The sequence below is a fragment of the Lupinus angustifolius genome, chromosome LG08 (genome assembly GCF_001865875.1).
Source record: "Lupinus angustifolius cultivar Tanjil chromosome LG08, LupAngTanjil_v1.0, whole genome shotgun sequence".
Classification (NCBI taxonomy): domain Eukaryota; kingdom Viridiplantae; phylum Streptophyta; class Magnoliopsida; order Fabales; family Fabaceae; genus Lupinus; species Lupinus angustifolius.
The window spans coordinates 9,653,192-9,668,957 of NC_032016.1; the positions used below are offsets into that span (position 1 = coordinate 9,653,192).

At 33.4% G+C, this 15,766-nt stretch overlaps 2 protein-coding genes across 3 annotated transcripts; one reads left to right on the forward strand and one right to left on the reverse strand.

Moving 5' to 3' along the window:
* On the reverse strand, positions 1,947 to 10,317 carry LOC109354881. Of its 2 annotated transcripts, none has more exons than XM_019597672.1 (13): positions 10,208 to 10,317; positions 9,459 to 10,056; positions 8,770 to 9,095; positions 8,591 to 8,683; positions 8,403 to 8,493; positions 7,365 to 7,458; positions 6,175 to 6,272; positions 5,234 to 5,303; positions 4,831 to 4,934; positions 3,824 to 3,940; positions 2,962 to 3,038; positions 2,756 to 2,800; positions 1,947 to 2,678 (listed from the first exon to the last, which is right to left on the reverse strand). In XM_019597672.1, the coding sequence occupies exons 2-13, from the start codon at positions 9,819 to 9,821 to the stop codon at positions 2,159 to 2,161; spliced, it is 1,998 nt and encodes a 665-aa protein (XP_019453217.1). In that variant the 5' UTR covers positions 9,822 to 10,056; positions 10,208 to 10,317; the 3' UTR covers positions 1,947 to 2,158. The 2 variants fall into 2 exon arrangements, with proteins under 2 accessions (XP_019453217.1, XP_019453218.1); XM_019597673.1 differs by having other exon boundaries at positions 9,459 to 10,038; positions 10,208 to 10,302.
* Positions 12,667 to 15,451, forward strand: LOC109355144 (probable arabinosyltransferase ARAD2). The gene is made up of 4 exons (XM_019598115.1): positions 12,667 to 13,383; positions 13,980 to 14,236; positions 14,579 to 15,125; positions 15,177 to 15,451. Exons 1-4 carry the CDS (start codon positions 12,747 to 12,749, stop codon positions 15,179 to 15,181), a joined length of 1,446 nt encoding a protein of 481 aa, XP_019453660.1. The 5' UTR covers positions 12,667 to 12,746; the 3' UTR covers positions 15,182 to 15,451.

Sequence of the window (15,766 nt, forward strand, 5' to 3'; positions counted from 1 at the left end):
TCATTGTTTATTTTATAATAACAATTAAATATCTTATATCAAGAGGGAGCTGGAATAGTAGAATTGTAGAATATAGATGATGAGTACTTCATTTCAAACTCTAACCATGATGAAATTTTAGAGAGAATGAGAGTAAAAGATTTTTTTATAATAACTATATTTTATTTGATAATTTTTTTAAGATGAACAAACTTCTCTCAAATAATATTACAAGGGTTGATTTTTAATTTTGTAAGAGTATATCAATGTATTATTACAATTTCAAACTGAAGGACAATTAATTAACACCATCTATATTCTTACTATTTTCCTCATGCACTCTTATCTATACCATATCATTAATTACTTTTCTATTTTCATTTCATATTTGTCTCCTTATATTTTCTACAACTTAAAATAAGGTGTGAGACTATATTTTTCATTTATTAATTGTGTGCCAAGGTTTCGTTTTTCATTAATTAATTGTGTATCCGTAGTATTTTTCATTAATTAACTGTTAGTGTAAAAATTATTTATTTGTATTAATTAAATATGAATAATTGATAATAAATGATAGTGTGTAAAACTCATATATCAAATTATACATTTTTTTTTTCTCATAAAAATAATAGGAGGGTGAGGTTGTTGAAACTTTTAATGCCTACCCATACTCCTCTTTAATAAACCATACTTTTGCTAAATAAAAACAAGAGAAAAAAATAAATACAATAACGTGTAAGAGTTTTTTACACTGTTAATTATTATTTATCTTTCATTTTCAATATTACACTAAATAACAAAACATGTGATTAGTTCACTTCTTATACGTTGATCGGGTCAAGTGAGAGTAACACTTGTTGATAGGGGCAAAAAACTCACTGATGATAGAAATTCAGCCACGAGTGTGTGGTAGCAAAATCCCCAAAGGTAATAATGGTAGGATAAGTATCCCACGTGATCCCAATATTCACATGGAAAACGTTGTTGTTTCTTGTTATTTCAAAATATAAAAAATCATTAGGATCAGTTTTTGTTCTATGAACAAAGTCTTCTGTGGGTAACTACCTTGGTGCACATGATAATAAGTGATAGGTGGGGTCAACATCTTCTGTCCCGAAAAATATATCACATCATATATCATTGCTTTGTGATTGGTGAGAAAAATAACTAATTATTAAATTTTTAACCTAAATATATTTTTTTAACCAATCAACAACTATATCACATAGAGTAACATTATTTATGGGACAACATAATTTAATAATCAAAATACTTTGATATTAAGGAACATTTACAATTAGCTACATATACTCAAGGATTATTGTTTTCATAAAAAAAAGCTCTATCTATGTTTCAAAGCAATTGTGAGTTTGCACTACTTGCATGTATATAAAGCTCTTCTAATTGGTATATATATATATAGATGAGAGATCCGTTTACACTCAAATCAAGTTATATTAGTTATACTCAATTTCATCCATTGATTTTCTTAAATCTAACGAACCAAATAGTTGAGTGAAATAAATGATGAGAAAGAAAAACATGAATCTTAGATGACTTTTAAGTTTCACACATTTGGTCAATTAGATTTAAGAAGATCAATGGATGAAATTGAGTATAACTTAACTTGGGTGTAATCGAATCTCTTCTTATTGTATAAACGTATGAAATGTACTGGAGAATCTTTCATACCTTGACAGTATGGGGCTCTTGGCTTTAGTTTCTTTGGCATCAGGTTCTTGATCAAAGCACTGTTGCATGCATAATTGAATGATTATTTCTTAGGAGGTAAGTAAAGTAATTTTGAAGTATATTCATGTGTTAGTTGTGTATCACTTCTTTGCTTAGGGAATCAATAACCAAAACATTCTCTAACAGCACCCTTGTATCTTTGTTATGAATTGGAGTTATCACTTATCTAACCAAAAAGTTTAGAATAAAACTACACATAATGAAACTAGAAAGCATATTTGATGAACAGTTACTATATGATTATGTAATAATCTATACATATACATTGAATTGAAAACTATGACCCTATTTGTCCCCACCCCATTACAACAATCTCAAAAAGACTATGGCTTACTTCACATCACTCTTGCCTAGGAGAATCAACAAAAAATTTCATGGCTCATAAGAAACAAAGGGGTGCAACCAACTTCACTTGAAGATGGCACAATTATGAACTTACAATAGTATCAACCCTATCAATGACATCCAAGGTTTTCATTCTGTCAACTTCAAAGCAAATGACAGGAACAGAAGAAGATGGCATCCTTGTAAAGAATATATCATTTTGACTTTCATTGATTGGGGAATGATTACTACTCTTGCTTAGCCTATGGTATTTACTCAACCTACTCTTCGAAATGCCAAGTTCCTGGCTCTTACTAATGCCTGGCATTAGCTTCCGCTTACCAACATCTCGAAGCATTTTATGATCTTCAATTGTTAACATCGGAGAACTAGAGCAGCCTTTCTGTGTAAATAACTCTCCCGTCATCTGTGTAGGAGAACGAATCGGAGATTTGACTGGAGACTTTAGTCCTCCATTACCAACTTTTACCTTACTTACTAGATGATGAAGGCACACAACTAGTTCAAGTATATAACCTTCTGTTTTGTCTTTATCAGCATGATATAGTGTTTCAATCCGCAACAAGTCGGACTGACCCGCAGGTTTGCGGTTGACCTGTAACCTGATATACAAACTTTGGTCAGAAAGAATAAGTAGTCATAAACATGGAAAGAAACAAATCTGAAATTCAGTACTCACCCTATATTTGCCCATTCTCCAACCCACCCAAAACCATGATGAGCTCTGAATTAAACCAATTGAAAGAGAGGGTAGTTAAATAATTGAACACAAAACATAGAGGTTAATGGTAATTGAATAATAGAAGAGAACACATAAAAGCTAATGAGTATATAAAGCTAAACTGCTAAAGCAACTCATTGCTGAGTAAGGGTAAGTAAATATACTTCGTTGTGTTGGTCGCAATAGGAACAAGCCACTGTAAAGTTTTCTCCATTTCATCTTTGATTTGCGGAACCGTAAGCTGCAAGAATGTCTTCCGTCATGTCAGATTTGGATTAAAAAATTTGGTCGCAATCAATATATAGAACACGTAGCACAAACTCGGTATAACTGCTTCCACAGAAAGGAAGAGACAGGAGTAGCAGCCAACTCATTAATAATCACATAATGCATTTAAAATAAATACTTTTTTGTCATATACTGATTCTAAACAATATGTACACGGGCACAATTTTATGAAGTATTCATAACAAAAAAATTGTAAGGCGAAAGCAAAATTTGTTTTTTATTAAAAGCGAAAAACTAAGCGTATCACCGGCTTCTTCTACTTCTAAGCACATTATTATGTGCAAAGCCATATATTAGTTACAAACTTCTTTATACTTGAAAATTTTGAATCAAAACAGTAATGCAGACACAGACACGAAAATTTGAGGTACTCATCACATGAAAAAGTTATGTGATACAAATATATAAACCAAAATCTTCAAGTTCTTCTACATGCTTGAATCAATCAAAACTCCTTTATGCATCTGACTTATGTAAAAGGGAGAAAAATAGATATATCCATTAGAATTATGATTAAGAATACATCTGAAAAAATGGTGTATGTTATAATCTAATTACTATTTGCGTTATGACCATGACTCGGAAGAAAGTGCAACCTCGTAAAGTTAAAGAAACCCAAGTATGCTTAATCTTTTTATATGAATAATACAAGGGAACCATGTCATATTGATTAATTTATAGTATGCAAACCTAACTAATATACAGAACAAAAAAGTATCAAGGAATGGGAATAAGCACCTCTTCTATAACCTGAAATGACTGTAACCTTGAGCGCAACGCTGATTTGACATTAGGCGGCAACCCCTGATATAAGGCATCCCTTATATTAGGAGGAACATAGCCTGAACGGGATACCTGGTATAATTAAAATGTCAACTCAGCACTACCTTTGGATATGTTTTGCAATCATTTTCTCAGAAGGAGCCACAATTGTAAGTAGCACAGTTCTATTAAGATGATAAATAATATTATATAGATAAATTCTCCTTTTACAACTGTGACCATTATCCTAAAGTGACAAGTTTAATAATGGATGCAAAAATTGTCAAGACGCAAAATGACATATAAACTTTACATATCATATAACTATTCCACATGATGCATTACTAGTCATTATAGTGAAAATGAAGATATGCTGGTACTATCATGTCGCTGCAGAACATTTAACATGTTCTCAAGAGGTCAAAATGAAATAGCAGCTGAGTGTATTCTTTGAGCAGGGGCAAGCAATGTGTAAATTCTGCTCTTATTGATAAAATATAATTAATCTAACTAATCAAGGAAAGCATGAAATAAGAATAAAACTGCATCTCCTAACCGTCAGGCTTTGTCTTATAGTGCATCAAATAAACAAATAGGAAAAAGGAATAAGAACAAACTAATTATATTCTGTATTTCTGTTAACTATTTCATTGATGAATGGTTCCATTTCCATAGCATTCCAAGAAAATCATGCAAAAAAACAAGTAAACCAATGTTCATAATTAGGAAAGTTAAGCTGGTGGTGGGAACATGCTTTTTTAACAATACAAACTATTATGCTTGTTTGTGTAAATGCTTCTATTTCCCTGCTTTTCTTACCCCTTCCAAATTATTTTTCATTAACAACTGGACATACATAGAAGAAATAAAACATAATATAGCAACACAGCTTCAACGAGGACTAAAAGGAATAATTTGAATTTGCAACTCACAAGACAACAAGACAACAACAAATATATAATTTGATGAAATCTTGAACTCACAAGAGTATCAATTTGAGATACAACGTTTGCATAATGCAAAGCAAGACAAGCCGACCCCAACTTCTTGTGACTGCCTTGAAAATCTTTCACTTGCTTATCAGCATCTGCAAGGTTGAACAGTAAAAAGGTATAAAAGACACATTCTATTTGATCAGGCATCTTAACAAAAGGAAAGGATGCTCTACATCATGTCAAGGAAAAACAAAGGGATTGACTTAAGTTGAAAAAGGTTCGGACAGGGTTAACAAAGATCAGCAAAATCATTTATGACATATATAAGCTGGGGAGATAACTTGATACATATACTTTACCCCATTATTCATACTGAGGGAGCAAGAAATAAAAGCATATAAGCCCCTTATCAAATCATAATCAATAATCTTTCTAATTCTTCAAATCATACCGGCACTACCAAATGCTTCATGCATCTCCAAATGTAGAAAGTGGACAATGTCTACAAACTTTTCCATCACCTGCATATGCAACAATTAGATTTTACATTTGTATGATAATAAAAATGCTTAAGATAAAGAGGTTGTTAAGAATAGAGTTTTCTTTATAGAGAACTATTAGAGGAAAAATTACAAATAACAACAAAAACAACAATCATAATCTTTTCCACTAGGTGACGTGGGCCAAGAGTTTTCGATATACTATTATATCCTATCAAAAACCAACTCCTTCGATAGGCCATTAAAGTCTAAATCCTTCCTAATGGTTTCACCAAGAGTTTTCTTAGTCTTTCCCTCCCTCTAACTGTGGAGCTATCTTCCATCCAATCAACTTCTCTAAAATGTGAGTCTTGTGTATTAATATCCGTTCAATTACTCTCTCCATAATTTCTTAGTATGACTCATAAGCTTAATCCCTATGTAATTAGCACATATCTCCTCTGTTTTTAAAATACAAGGATCAAGTGCTTCTTCATTCATATGACAATGTCTTAAACCTCAATATCTCGTTCAAAATCTTCACGATCCAACTTATCCCTTTTTCTTCTAGGCATTCCCATACTTCAACAAGTATACTATCTGATCCAATCACTTATCCACTGTGCATTCTCTTTTGCGCTTCTTTTAATTAAACTTCTGAATTCTAAGGTAAAACGTTTGGTCCTCCTCTCTAGTACAAATAGGGGGAAATACTATAGGTCCAACTGAAACTAAAGAAAGAAAGAAAATGAGTGAACATAATTCAAAGAATTCAAGTACACTTTTTAGATGGCAATTCACTGAAGATAAAGACAGTAATAATCAATTCTTATATTAAAGTTCCAATTTATAATACAATAAACACTCCAATATGCATCCATAAAAATCAATAAGTGATTACATTGTCTCTTACCTCTTCCAAAATCTTGGACCAGAGTGATTTTTTCTTCAAATTTGCTACATGCTTCTTTTGACTCTTCAGTTCTGCTCTTAAAATTGCAAGGGTATCTCCTACACATTTATAAACATTGATCACCTAAAATAAGAATATTCATTTTGGTAACAGACTAACAGAGCCATAACATTCCTTTCCTGAATCGTAAATATGTGGTCTGATTTTTGGATGCCTGTATAAAGATTTAGGCTCCAAAGATGTGGCTAACAGATCAATTATATAATTCCAATTACACAACGTGTTCCAAATTTGTTGTCCGCCTTAAAAAAGTATTAGACAAAATTGAAGGAAACGGTGATAATTCTTTAAAAATTGATCTCATACCCCTAATTTTAAGTGTATATGTGCACAATTTCATTTTTACTCTTATTCAAATTCTCAATCACATCTTTATCCTCACCCTCAAACTCCACATCTCCAACCCGTTGGGAAACCTCCACCTCCAACCCGCCGCTGTTGCAGAATCAACATCCACTATGTCAAGACCTAGCAAGTAATAGGTGGTCTCCACCACCGTTGCTGGCTTTCTGACCCTCACCCAACCCCCAAACCCTCAGCTGCTCATTTAACCATGGAAGGCTCCTCTGTCAATGAGCGGACCTCCTTCCGACAACGAGCTCTTTTTCTGTGTGGGGGAAGGTCCAAGAATTGGCAGGAGAGGGTTTTGAAGAAGAGGACTTGCGCAGGGCTTGAGAGAGCTGGTAGAGACTCCAGTGCGAATAGGTGTGAGAGGTTATAGTGATATCGGTAGAAATGTGTAAATAAGGGTCCATATATAATCTTAAATGGTCTGCAATGAGGTGGTGAGGGGTTATTGTTATTCCTGTGCATTTGGTTGGGTCTAAAAATGGGGTTGAACCTAAAACAATGCCCTGCATTGTCCAGGAATGTAGAGGGTTTGGGGGAAAGAAAACTTGAAGTCGGTGTGCGCTTTTGACAATTCTCTGGGGTATTTAGTTTGAGAGCAATGGTAATATTTCCAAGTGCTACCCTCATCAGTCATTACTAATTACTATTATGGGGGAAACTAGTTTCTGTGACATCATACATAAGATATTGGTTCTAAGCAGAATAGTTATTTTAAAATACATAACAAATAACCCATGATTTAGTGAAATTGGTATGCGTAAATCCAGGCCAGCATTTACCTCCTTGTGTGGCATTTGAATTGTCCTCCTCTTGAAGCTTGCGCCGATAATCTTGATGAAACCTGTCTAAGGCATGTAATTCATGGTACAATTCCTGCACTCCAAGAAAAATGTTAAACTAATTTAGGCCAACTGTAAAAAAATAAAAAAACACTACCGTGCAGCTTTCAGAAATAAGAACAACTTTCCATCAGAACATTCACGTATTGGGAAAAAAATTGGATATCAAGCTTGAATAAAAATCTATATGATTCTTTAAATTTTAGTTTATACGTTAATTCTAAAGATGTGCAAGACATCAACTACGACTCAAGTTGATTGACTAAACATAAAAAGAAGCTGCATGTTTCATACAGAAAAAAGAAATCTGAAAATTGCAAGAATGTAAACCATAGAAAGCACAGGAAAAGGGTCAATCAACTATCCATCTATCTATCTATCTCTATTTGTAAATTTAAAAAAACCCGTTTCTATACATTATCCCTTAGTATCGAGAATAAAGGAGTGTCTCAGATTGTTTTAGTAACTTCAACAGGCTGTAAAGCAGTGAAGAAATCTAAAAATGAAGCTTCAACAATAAGCTGAAAATATCCTAAACAGAAACTTGGCTATCTCATTCTCAGAAATGAATGCTTACATCCAATTAAAGATCAAGAGTTTCAGTGAATTAATGAATCTATTAAACAAGTTAGCAGAGGCACATGTCAGAATCAAGAAGGTAAGTGAGTCAACTGAATATGGCGAATAAGAAAGCTTTATTTTCATCATGCAATTAGAGTTTTAGTGAGGTTTTATGTTGAAAGCTATTCCATAAACAACGGTTCCAACTTAAAAGAATAGGTGGGATAATAAAAACATGAAACTAGAACCAGAACACAATTTTCCCTCAAGTGCAAGCATCAGGTTAACAACATTCTGTAGTACATATACCATATATGATACTGAAATAGACAGTTCAATGAAAAGGTTAGAGTTATGAGATCGGCACACAAATAAGAGGAAGAAGACAGGCATGTTCGTAATAACAGATGTACTCACAGCTGTATAATGAACGGAGGTCATTAGTTGTTGCATCACCATCTCCGCTTCCTCTTTCAATTGCTTTTGTTGTGTAAGCTCTGAACCTAACCTAAAGATCAATAATGACAAAGCAAAACACAACGAACACAGTGTTAGAGGTTACTAGAAAAAGATAGAAATAAAAATTAAGTCAATTTAGCGACTACTTTTCCAAATAGCGATCCAGATTGTGCCACTGAGGATCTTTGCAGCGATTTCCAAAACGCACAACTTCGCCACAAAATATCTTCAATTCTTCTCTGTCATAACAGTACAAAATAGTGAGAACATTAAGTGCAAATAGGAACTGAAAAAATAGATCGTGAAAATAGTCATGATAACCTACCTCTTGTCTGCTGCAGCAATTCTAAGGAGTTCATCCATATCTCTAGATATCAAATTTTGCACTCCTTCGGATGGTAGAACCACCTCTTTTAAATGTCTAATGTTCTCCTTCGAAAGAGAGTGCATCAGATTGGCACCCTTAACAATTGTGTTGGCAACTTCGAAGGCCAAAATTGAAATTTTATTTCCTTTTGTCATCACGCCAGATGTAAAACCACTATTGACATTCAAATTTGTCATACTACTACCTAGTGTGTCCAAAACTTCTACTGCCTTGCCAAGCCCAGCCGTACCAGCTCTGCCCAAAAGTGAACTCACTTCTGATACCTGTAACACACCAACACATAAACCAAAAGGAAATGTAATCTAAGTCCACGACTGCAATTGACGGCACAATTTCGTGGTTTTGGCAGTCTCCGTAACCACATCGCAACCGCAATTGTGGTCACTTCGACCACATTTTCCCACAATAGTTTGCAATTATGATAAACACAACGTAACTATGACCACAATTTAAAACCTTGGACAGAAACATAGGTTTGCACATGTTTGGGTTAGCTTTATTTTTTTTACATGAAATAGCTTCTCACCCAAAAGTTATCTTTGCAGCATTTTAAAAAAAAAACAAAGACAATCCAAAATTCCAAACACATAAGAAACAGAAAAATCAAAATAAGAATTGTAACTTACCTTAACAGCAGCCTGCTTTGATATCGAAGACGTGGTTGATAAAGCCCTAGACAGGCTAGGAATCCCATCATTGATATCATCAAAACTCAGCCCATGGGAAGCCTTTTCCATCTCGATAAACGAAAACGGTTCTCGCTCATTCTTATAAAAGTCATCAACAAGAAGTGGCAGATTTGAATTGCTATGCTTATTTTCGGGATGCCCGAAAGACTGATAAACCATCCCAGACTCATTATTATCATTGGCATAACCATTAACATGTGTAGAGGTTTCATTAAGAGCATTCTTATTATTATTATTATTATCATCTGAAGCTACACCCTCTACAGTGCCTTTCCTTGATCTTGAGCAAAGACCACCCATATTTTTGTATGTTGACAATTGCTAGAAACTATAATATAGCTTTTAATCTAAGTAATATGCAATGTTCATACAATACATAAACACTATAACCTGAATTAAAAAAAGAGTCTTTTATATCAAAAATTGAAAAAAAAAAAGCAGAATTCTTCAGTTTACAGTAATGTTATAGTGAAGACACCAATTCTGATCACCTTTATAGCTCCAATCCATCAACTCTCTATGAAGCTCACTAAATCTGAAAATAATAATTATAATAACAATAAGAACAAGAAAATGAAACCCATTTAATTAATGGGGGAAAAAACAAGAGCAGGAACATCCAAAGGAAAATTAAAGATGCATAATTACAAATAAAATAAAAATTGAGGATGCATAAGGAGAGTTACCAAGAGAAAAGATCTGTGAGAAGTTGCATATGAAAGATTGGAGAAAAATTGGAGTGAAGTGAAGTGAAGTGAGCTAGTGAGTGTTTTCTTTCTCTCTCTTTGTCATGGAAGTAGAAGTACAAGTTAGCTTATGATATGAACAACGAGGATAAAAACTCGTAGTGAGATAACCAATAAATTGCTAACATATTAAAAATTTAGTGTCAAAATGTATAAATATATTTGTCTCTAAATATGACTTGGCATATGTGTACGTAACCGATAAAACATTATTAACATATTAAAAATTTAGTTTTAATTAAAATTTAATATCAAAATGTATAAATATATTTGTCTTTAATATGATGTATGTGTCTTTAAGGAAGTTTTCTTCATTATTCACTACCTCCATCCATAAAGAGAAAGAGGTTACAAAAATAATAAAATAAACATTTTTTAATTCTTAAATTTAATTATATCAATTTAATATATATATATATATATATATATTTATTGTTGTGGCTTAAAGTTTTTTATGCAATCTATACATTGATTCATACCACTCTACTATTTTATATGTATTACTTTATTTCAAAGTTGCTTACTCATGTAATATAGATATTATGTTAAAAATGTAAAAAGCCCTTACATTACTCATATATAAATATTAAATTCTTTGATTATTTATATTTTCTCTCTCATTAAGAGTATAGATAATGAAGATTGTTTAAAAAAAAAATGAAATGTGATAACCCTATATTTTTATCTTTCTAATACTCTATCATAATTATAGTTTTTAATTTTGGATCAATATCAAGTATTATAACTTGGAGTTGGGATAAGTTTTGTTAATTACTCATATAGTTGTGGAAGTGGTTGAATTTATGGCTTGATTAGTATTATTTTTTTTTAGTCAAGACTATTTTGTAGTAGCACTAGTTAATCCACAGTAATCATAAATCACACCTACAGACAATATCTACACGAACCCTAATGGGAGTGTCCCACTGTATTACTTCATGTGCCATCGGCTTATGATCGGTCAGAAAATACTTAATAATTAAATAACTAATCACAAGTTCATGACACATGAAGTGACACAAAGTGTGAGACATCAGATGTGTACTCACCCAAATATGGTTAAAGCTTTGTTTACAAGAATCAAAACAAATACTTTTACATTCTTCTTCAAATTTGTTTATATTATTTTCGGTCTTATTTAAGAAAAAAATATTTCTTGAACCAAGTACTGATTTTGGTTGAATACTTAATAGTACAATAATGGGTAAATTTCCAAAAATATCAAGAAACAACTTAACCACTGAGTCAACTACTCAAACCTATAATTTAGGACGTAATTTAATGTGGATTATTATTTTATGACATGATAAAAAATATATTTTCATAGAAAAGGTGTCTCATTTTGTTAAGAATGATTAACACATCATTTCCTAATGATGTGTCATATAATACAACACTAAAAAGTTGATCTATTGTTTTTAACTTTGTATGAGTTTATTATAGCTGAAGTTATATGGAAACTCTTAATTGCCATGAATATATACAAAATAATAAAATGTTGATCTAATAGTATAAGATATGCTAGATTCTTAGGATTATCAAAATGTTAAAGGTCGATTCTGTGAGCGACACTTATTGAGATTGGTAGTAAATTGCCTAAATTCCATCTGACTTCAAATATTTAATTGCTATTTGCTAAGCTGTTGATACACATAATTTTTACTTTCCATATAATTTTTTTGTCCATATGTGGGATATTCAACGGTTATTTATATTTTGTTATTTATAGGTTTACAAAATCTACTCATCAAAGAATGGTTCGGTGGTTGCTTAAATTAAAAGCTCACTATAGTTTATTCAAAGTTCATGTTATTGGTCCAAAGTTCTTTTCTTTATACTAATATTTATTTACGAATAATGAACTAATTTTTTAGATGTGTGATTGACATTTCAACAAATGTCACTTTCAGAAATCAAACTATTAACCTTTTGATCTTTCTTGAATCTAACATGGTTTTATTTTACTAGATTAACGTCTTGCTGATAATTTTTTTAGTATTACTAAGAGCATCTTCTCATCATTTTTTTAGGTAAGAAACTAATTTCTTTTGGGTCATGACTACCCTTTCCATCAACTTTTGCTTCACCTTAGTAATTAAGTGAGCCTTAAACCACTAAACCAATGTTTTGTGGGTGAGTTGTTGGTAATTGACTAATTGCATTAAAGTTTGATTTAGAAATGAACACTTGATATATTCTCCTACTAATTTTTATCTACAGAAAAGTGACACATATTACTTGTAATTCAATCATTAATAAATAAAGTATATCATTGTAATACATGTTATCTTCTTATAAACAAAAGGATACGAAGATTAATAGGAGAATATATCATTTTTTTTTTTTTTTGAAATAGGTGGATACAAATTATCTTAAAAAATTAAAATAACCATGATATTGAAGCTTGACAATTGAAGCATTGTAAAGCACTAAAGTTCTGAAACTGAATCACAATCATTAACAGAAGCAACAAAGCAAAATGCCTATGATTCTCAACAACAACAACAATGGTACTTCTTTGTTCTCTGTTCCCACATTGTTCCTTCTCTTCATACTTCTCTCCATTTTCTCATTCTCTTTCTTCTTCTCTTTCTCTTCCTCCATCTCTCACATTTCCTCTTTCTCTCTTCAATCTTCTTCTTCTTCTTCTTCCTCCATCAATGTCTACGTTGCTGATCTTCCCAGATCCCTCAATTACAACCTCCTCCACCGTTATTGGTCCCTCAATTCCGATTCCCGTCTCTCCACTGATCCAGATAGTGAAATTCGATCTACCCATATTTCCAAAACCCTAGATTTTCCACCCTACCCTGAGAACCCATTAATCAAACAGTACAGCGCGGAGTACTGGATTATGGGGGATCTTATGACTCCACCTGATTTGAGAACTGGGTCGTTCTCAAAAAGGGTTTTTGATGCACGTGACGCTGATGTGGTGTTTGTGCCATTCTTCGCTACTCTCAGTGCTGAATTGCAATTGGGAATGGCTAAAGGGGTGTTTAGAAAGAAGGTTGGTAATGATGATTACTTGAGGCAGAGGGAGGTTATGGATTTTGTGAAGAATACTCAGGCTTGGAACCGTTCTGGTGGACGAGATCATGTTTTTGTGCTCACTGGTAAGCTTAGTTTATCACTTTCTCTCATTGTATGTGCTACCAACTTGTTCTTGTTAAGGTTGTATGTGTAAATTTGCGTGCTAGTGTGAGTGAATTGTGATTTAATTATGATTCTATGGGAATGCTCTCTGTTAGTGTTTGATGTAAAAGTGTCTTGATTATAGTGTTTGTCGCGTCTGATTACTATGGATTAGGAAGGGAAGGTAAGTTTAAGGAAAGAAGGTTCATGGTGTTGAATTAATTTCGGTATATCTTTGCTGGAATTTGGGATCTGGGTTTTGTTACAATTCTCTAAATATTGTGTTTGCTTATAAATCTGATGCAACTTAGGATAAGAAGTTTGATTTGCACATATAGGTAGTGGTAGTGCCGTTTTCGTGGCCCAAATTGTGAAAAAGTTCTATCCATTTGCTTTCGATGCCTAGGTATGTGTTTTTCTTGAAAAATAATTATCTTAGTATGATTAGGTTGGCAACAAGGAGAGAACAGTGTATTGCATTTTCAAAAGGAGAAAACTATGTGGTGTGTTTTTACCATCTTATGATTTAGTCTTTGAATTGTCAGGTTATCTTAAAAACTGAAGCATTCTTTGGCAGACCCAGTCGCAATGTGGCATGTTAAAGATGAGATTGCTCCAGCTGTTCTCCTTGTCGTGGATTTTGGTGGTTGGTACAGACAGGACTCTAAATCATCCAACTGTAGCTCACCCGAAATGATGATTCAGCACACCCAAGTTTCTGTTCTTAAAGATGTGATTGTTCCATATACACATCTACTTCCCAGGCTGCGCTTGTCAGAAAACCAGGAGCGCCACACCCTTCTGTATTTTAAAGGGGCTAAACATAGGCATCGGGTCAGTTTTTTCTGTATGGACTACCCATGCTTACTTTTTCACATTTGCCAAACTTGCATCTTACATAACTCACTATGAGTGGATTCTTTAACTGCTCTGTCATTTTTAGTGATAAAGTTTGCTGAGCGAGTGTAGTCCCTTTTGTCTCATCTCATTGTATCTGTTCTCTGTGGATTTTCCATATCATGCACCTATGTTATCACCTAAACTTAGCTTTGGAACTTTGTGCATTAGTTAGATGACTTATACAACAGATGCATGATTAAGCTGGCCATTCTAATTGTGAAGAGCTAATACAATACGTGTTTCATTCTTATCACTGGCAAATTATTTTATATACAGGGAGGCCTAGTCAGAGAGAAGTTATGGGATCTGTTGATTAATGAGCCCGGTGTTATAATGGAGGAAGGCTTCCCTAATGTCACCGGGCGAGAGCAATCAATAAGGGGGATGAGGACATCTGAGTTTTGCCTGCACCCAGCTGGAGATACACCCACTTCATGCCGACTTTTTGATGCCATTCAAAGTCTTTGTATACCTGTAATTGTAAGCGACGACATTGAGCTCCCATTTGAAGGTATGGTGGATTATTCAGAATTTTCGGTCTTTGTGGCGGTTGGTGATGCATTGAAACCAAGCTGGCTAGTCAATCATCTTAAAAGTTTCTCAAAAGTGAAGATAGACAAGTTCCGTCAAAATATGGCACGGGTACAACCCATATTTGTGTATGACAATGGTCATCCCGGTGGAATTGGACCAATACCCTTGGATGGTGCAGTGAATCACATATGGAAGAAAGTTCACCAAAAACTGCCCATGATTAAAGAAGCCATAATTCGAGAGAAAAGAAAACCACCAGATGTTTTGGTTCCACGCCGTTGTCACTGTACTTGAATACAAGTAGTTCTTTGTGTTTCTTCTTTTTCAATTTTAAGTAGCCCTTGAATTTAATTTCAGGTTCGATTTTGCACCATAACAGTGGAATTTTGAGAAGGGGAAGGGATGGAGTGTTTGGATAATATGAATTGTATAGGAGGAAATAGTTGCCAATGTCCATGAGTATTGTTTACTCTGATTCATCTTTACTTTGCCTTTACACCTAAACTTGATATGTAACCATGGCAATTAGTATTTTACTGATAACTTTATCAAAGTGAAACACTGGTTGACTATGTTACTGTTTACTATTTGTTCAAGTTGCTAATTTACAGTTCATTAATTTCCTGAGGGTACCTTGCTGATATTATTTTATCTTCTGGGATGCAATTGTACCAATATCTTTCTGGTTTATGGGACTACTTCAAGAAACTGATCAACAACTGTTGAAATAAATTTTAAGATCTAAAATCAAGATATCATAAAAACTTTAGCATGTAGCATGTTCTAAGCTGAAACATGAATGTTGCCACCCCATAGTACAACCTGCCAGTGGCTGTTCTGAAGCTATCAGTAATGGTGAAGAACACACAAGGCACTACCAATATAGCTAGAAAGATCCCCATCAATCAGTGATTCAGCATGCTACATTCG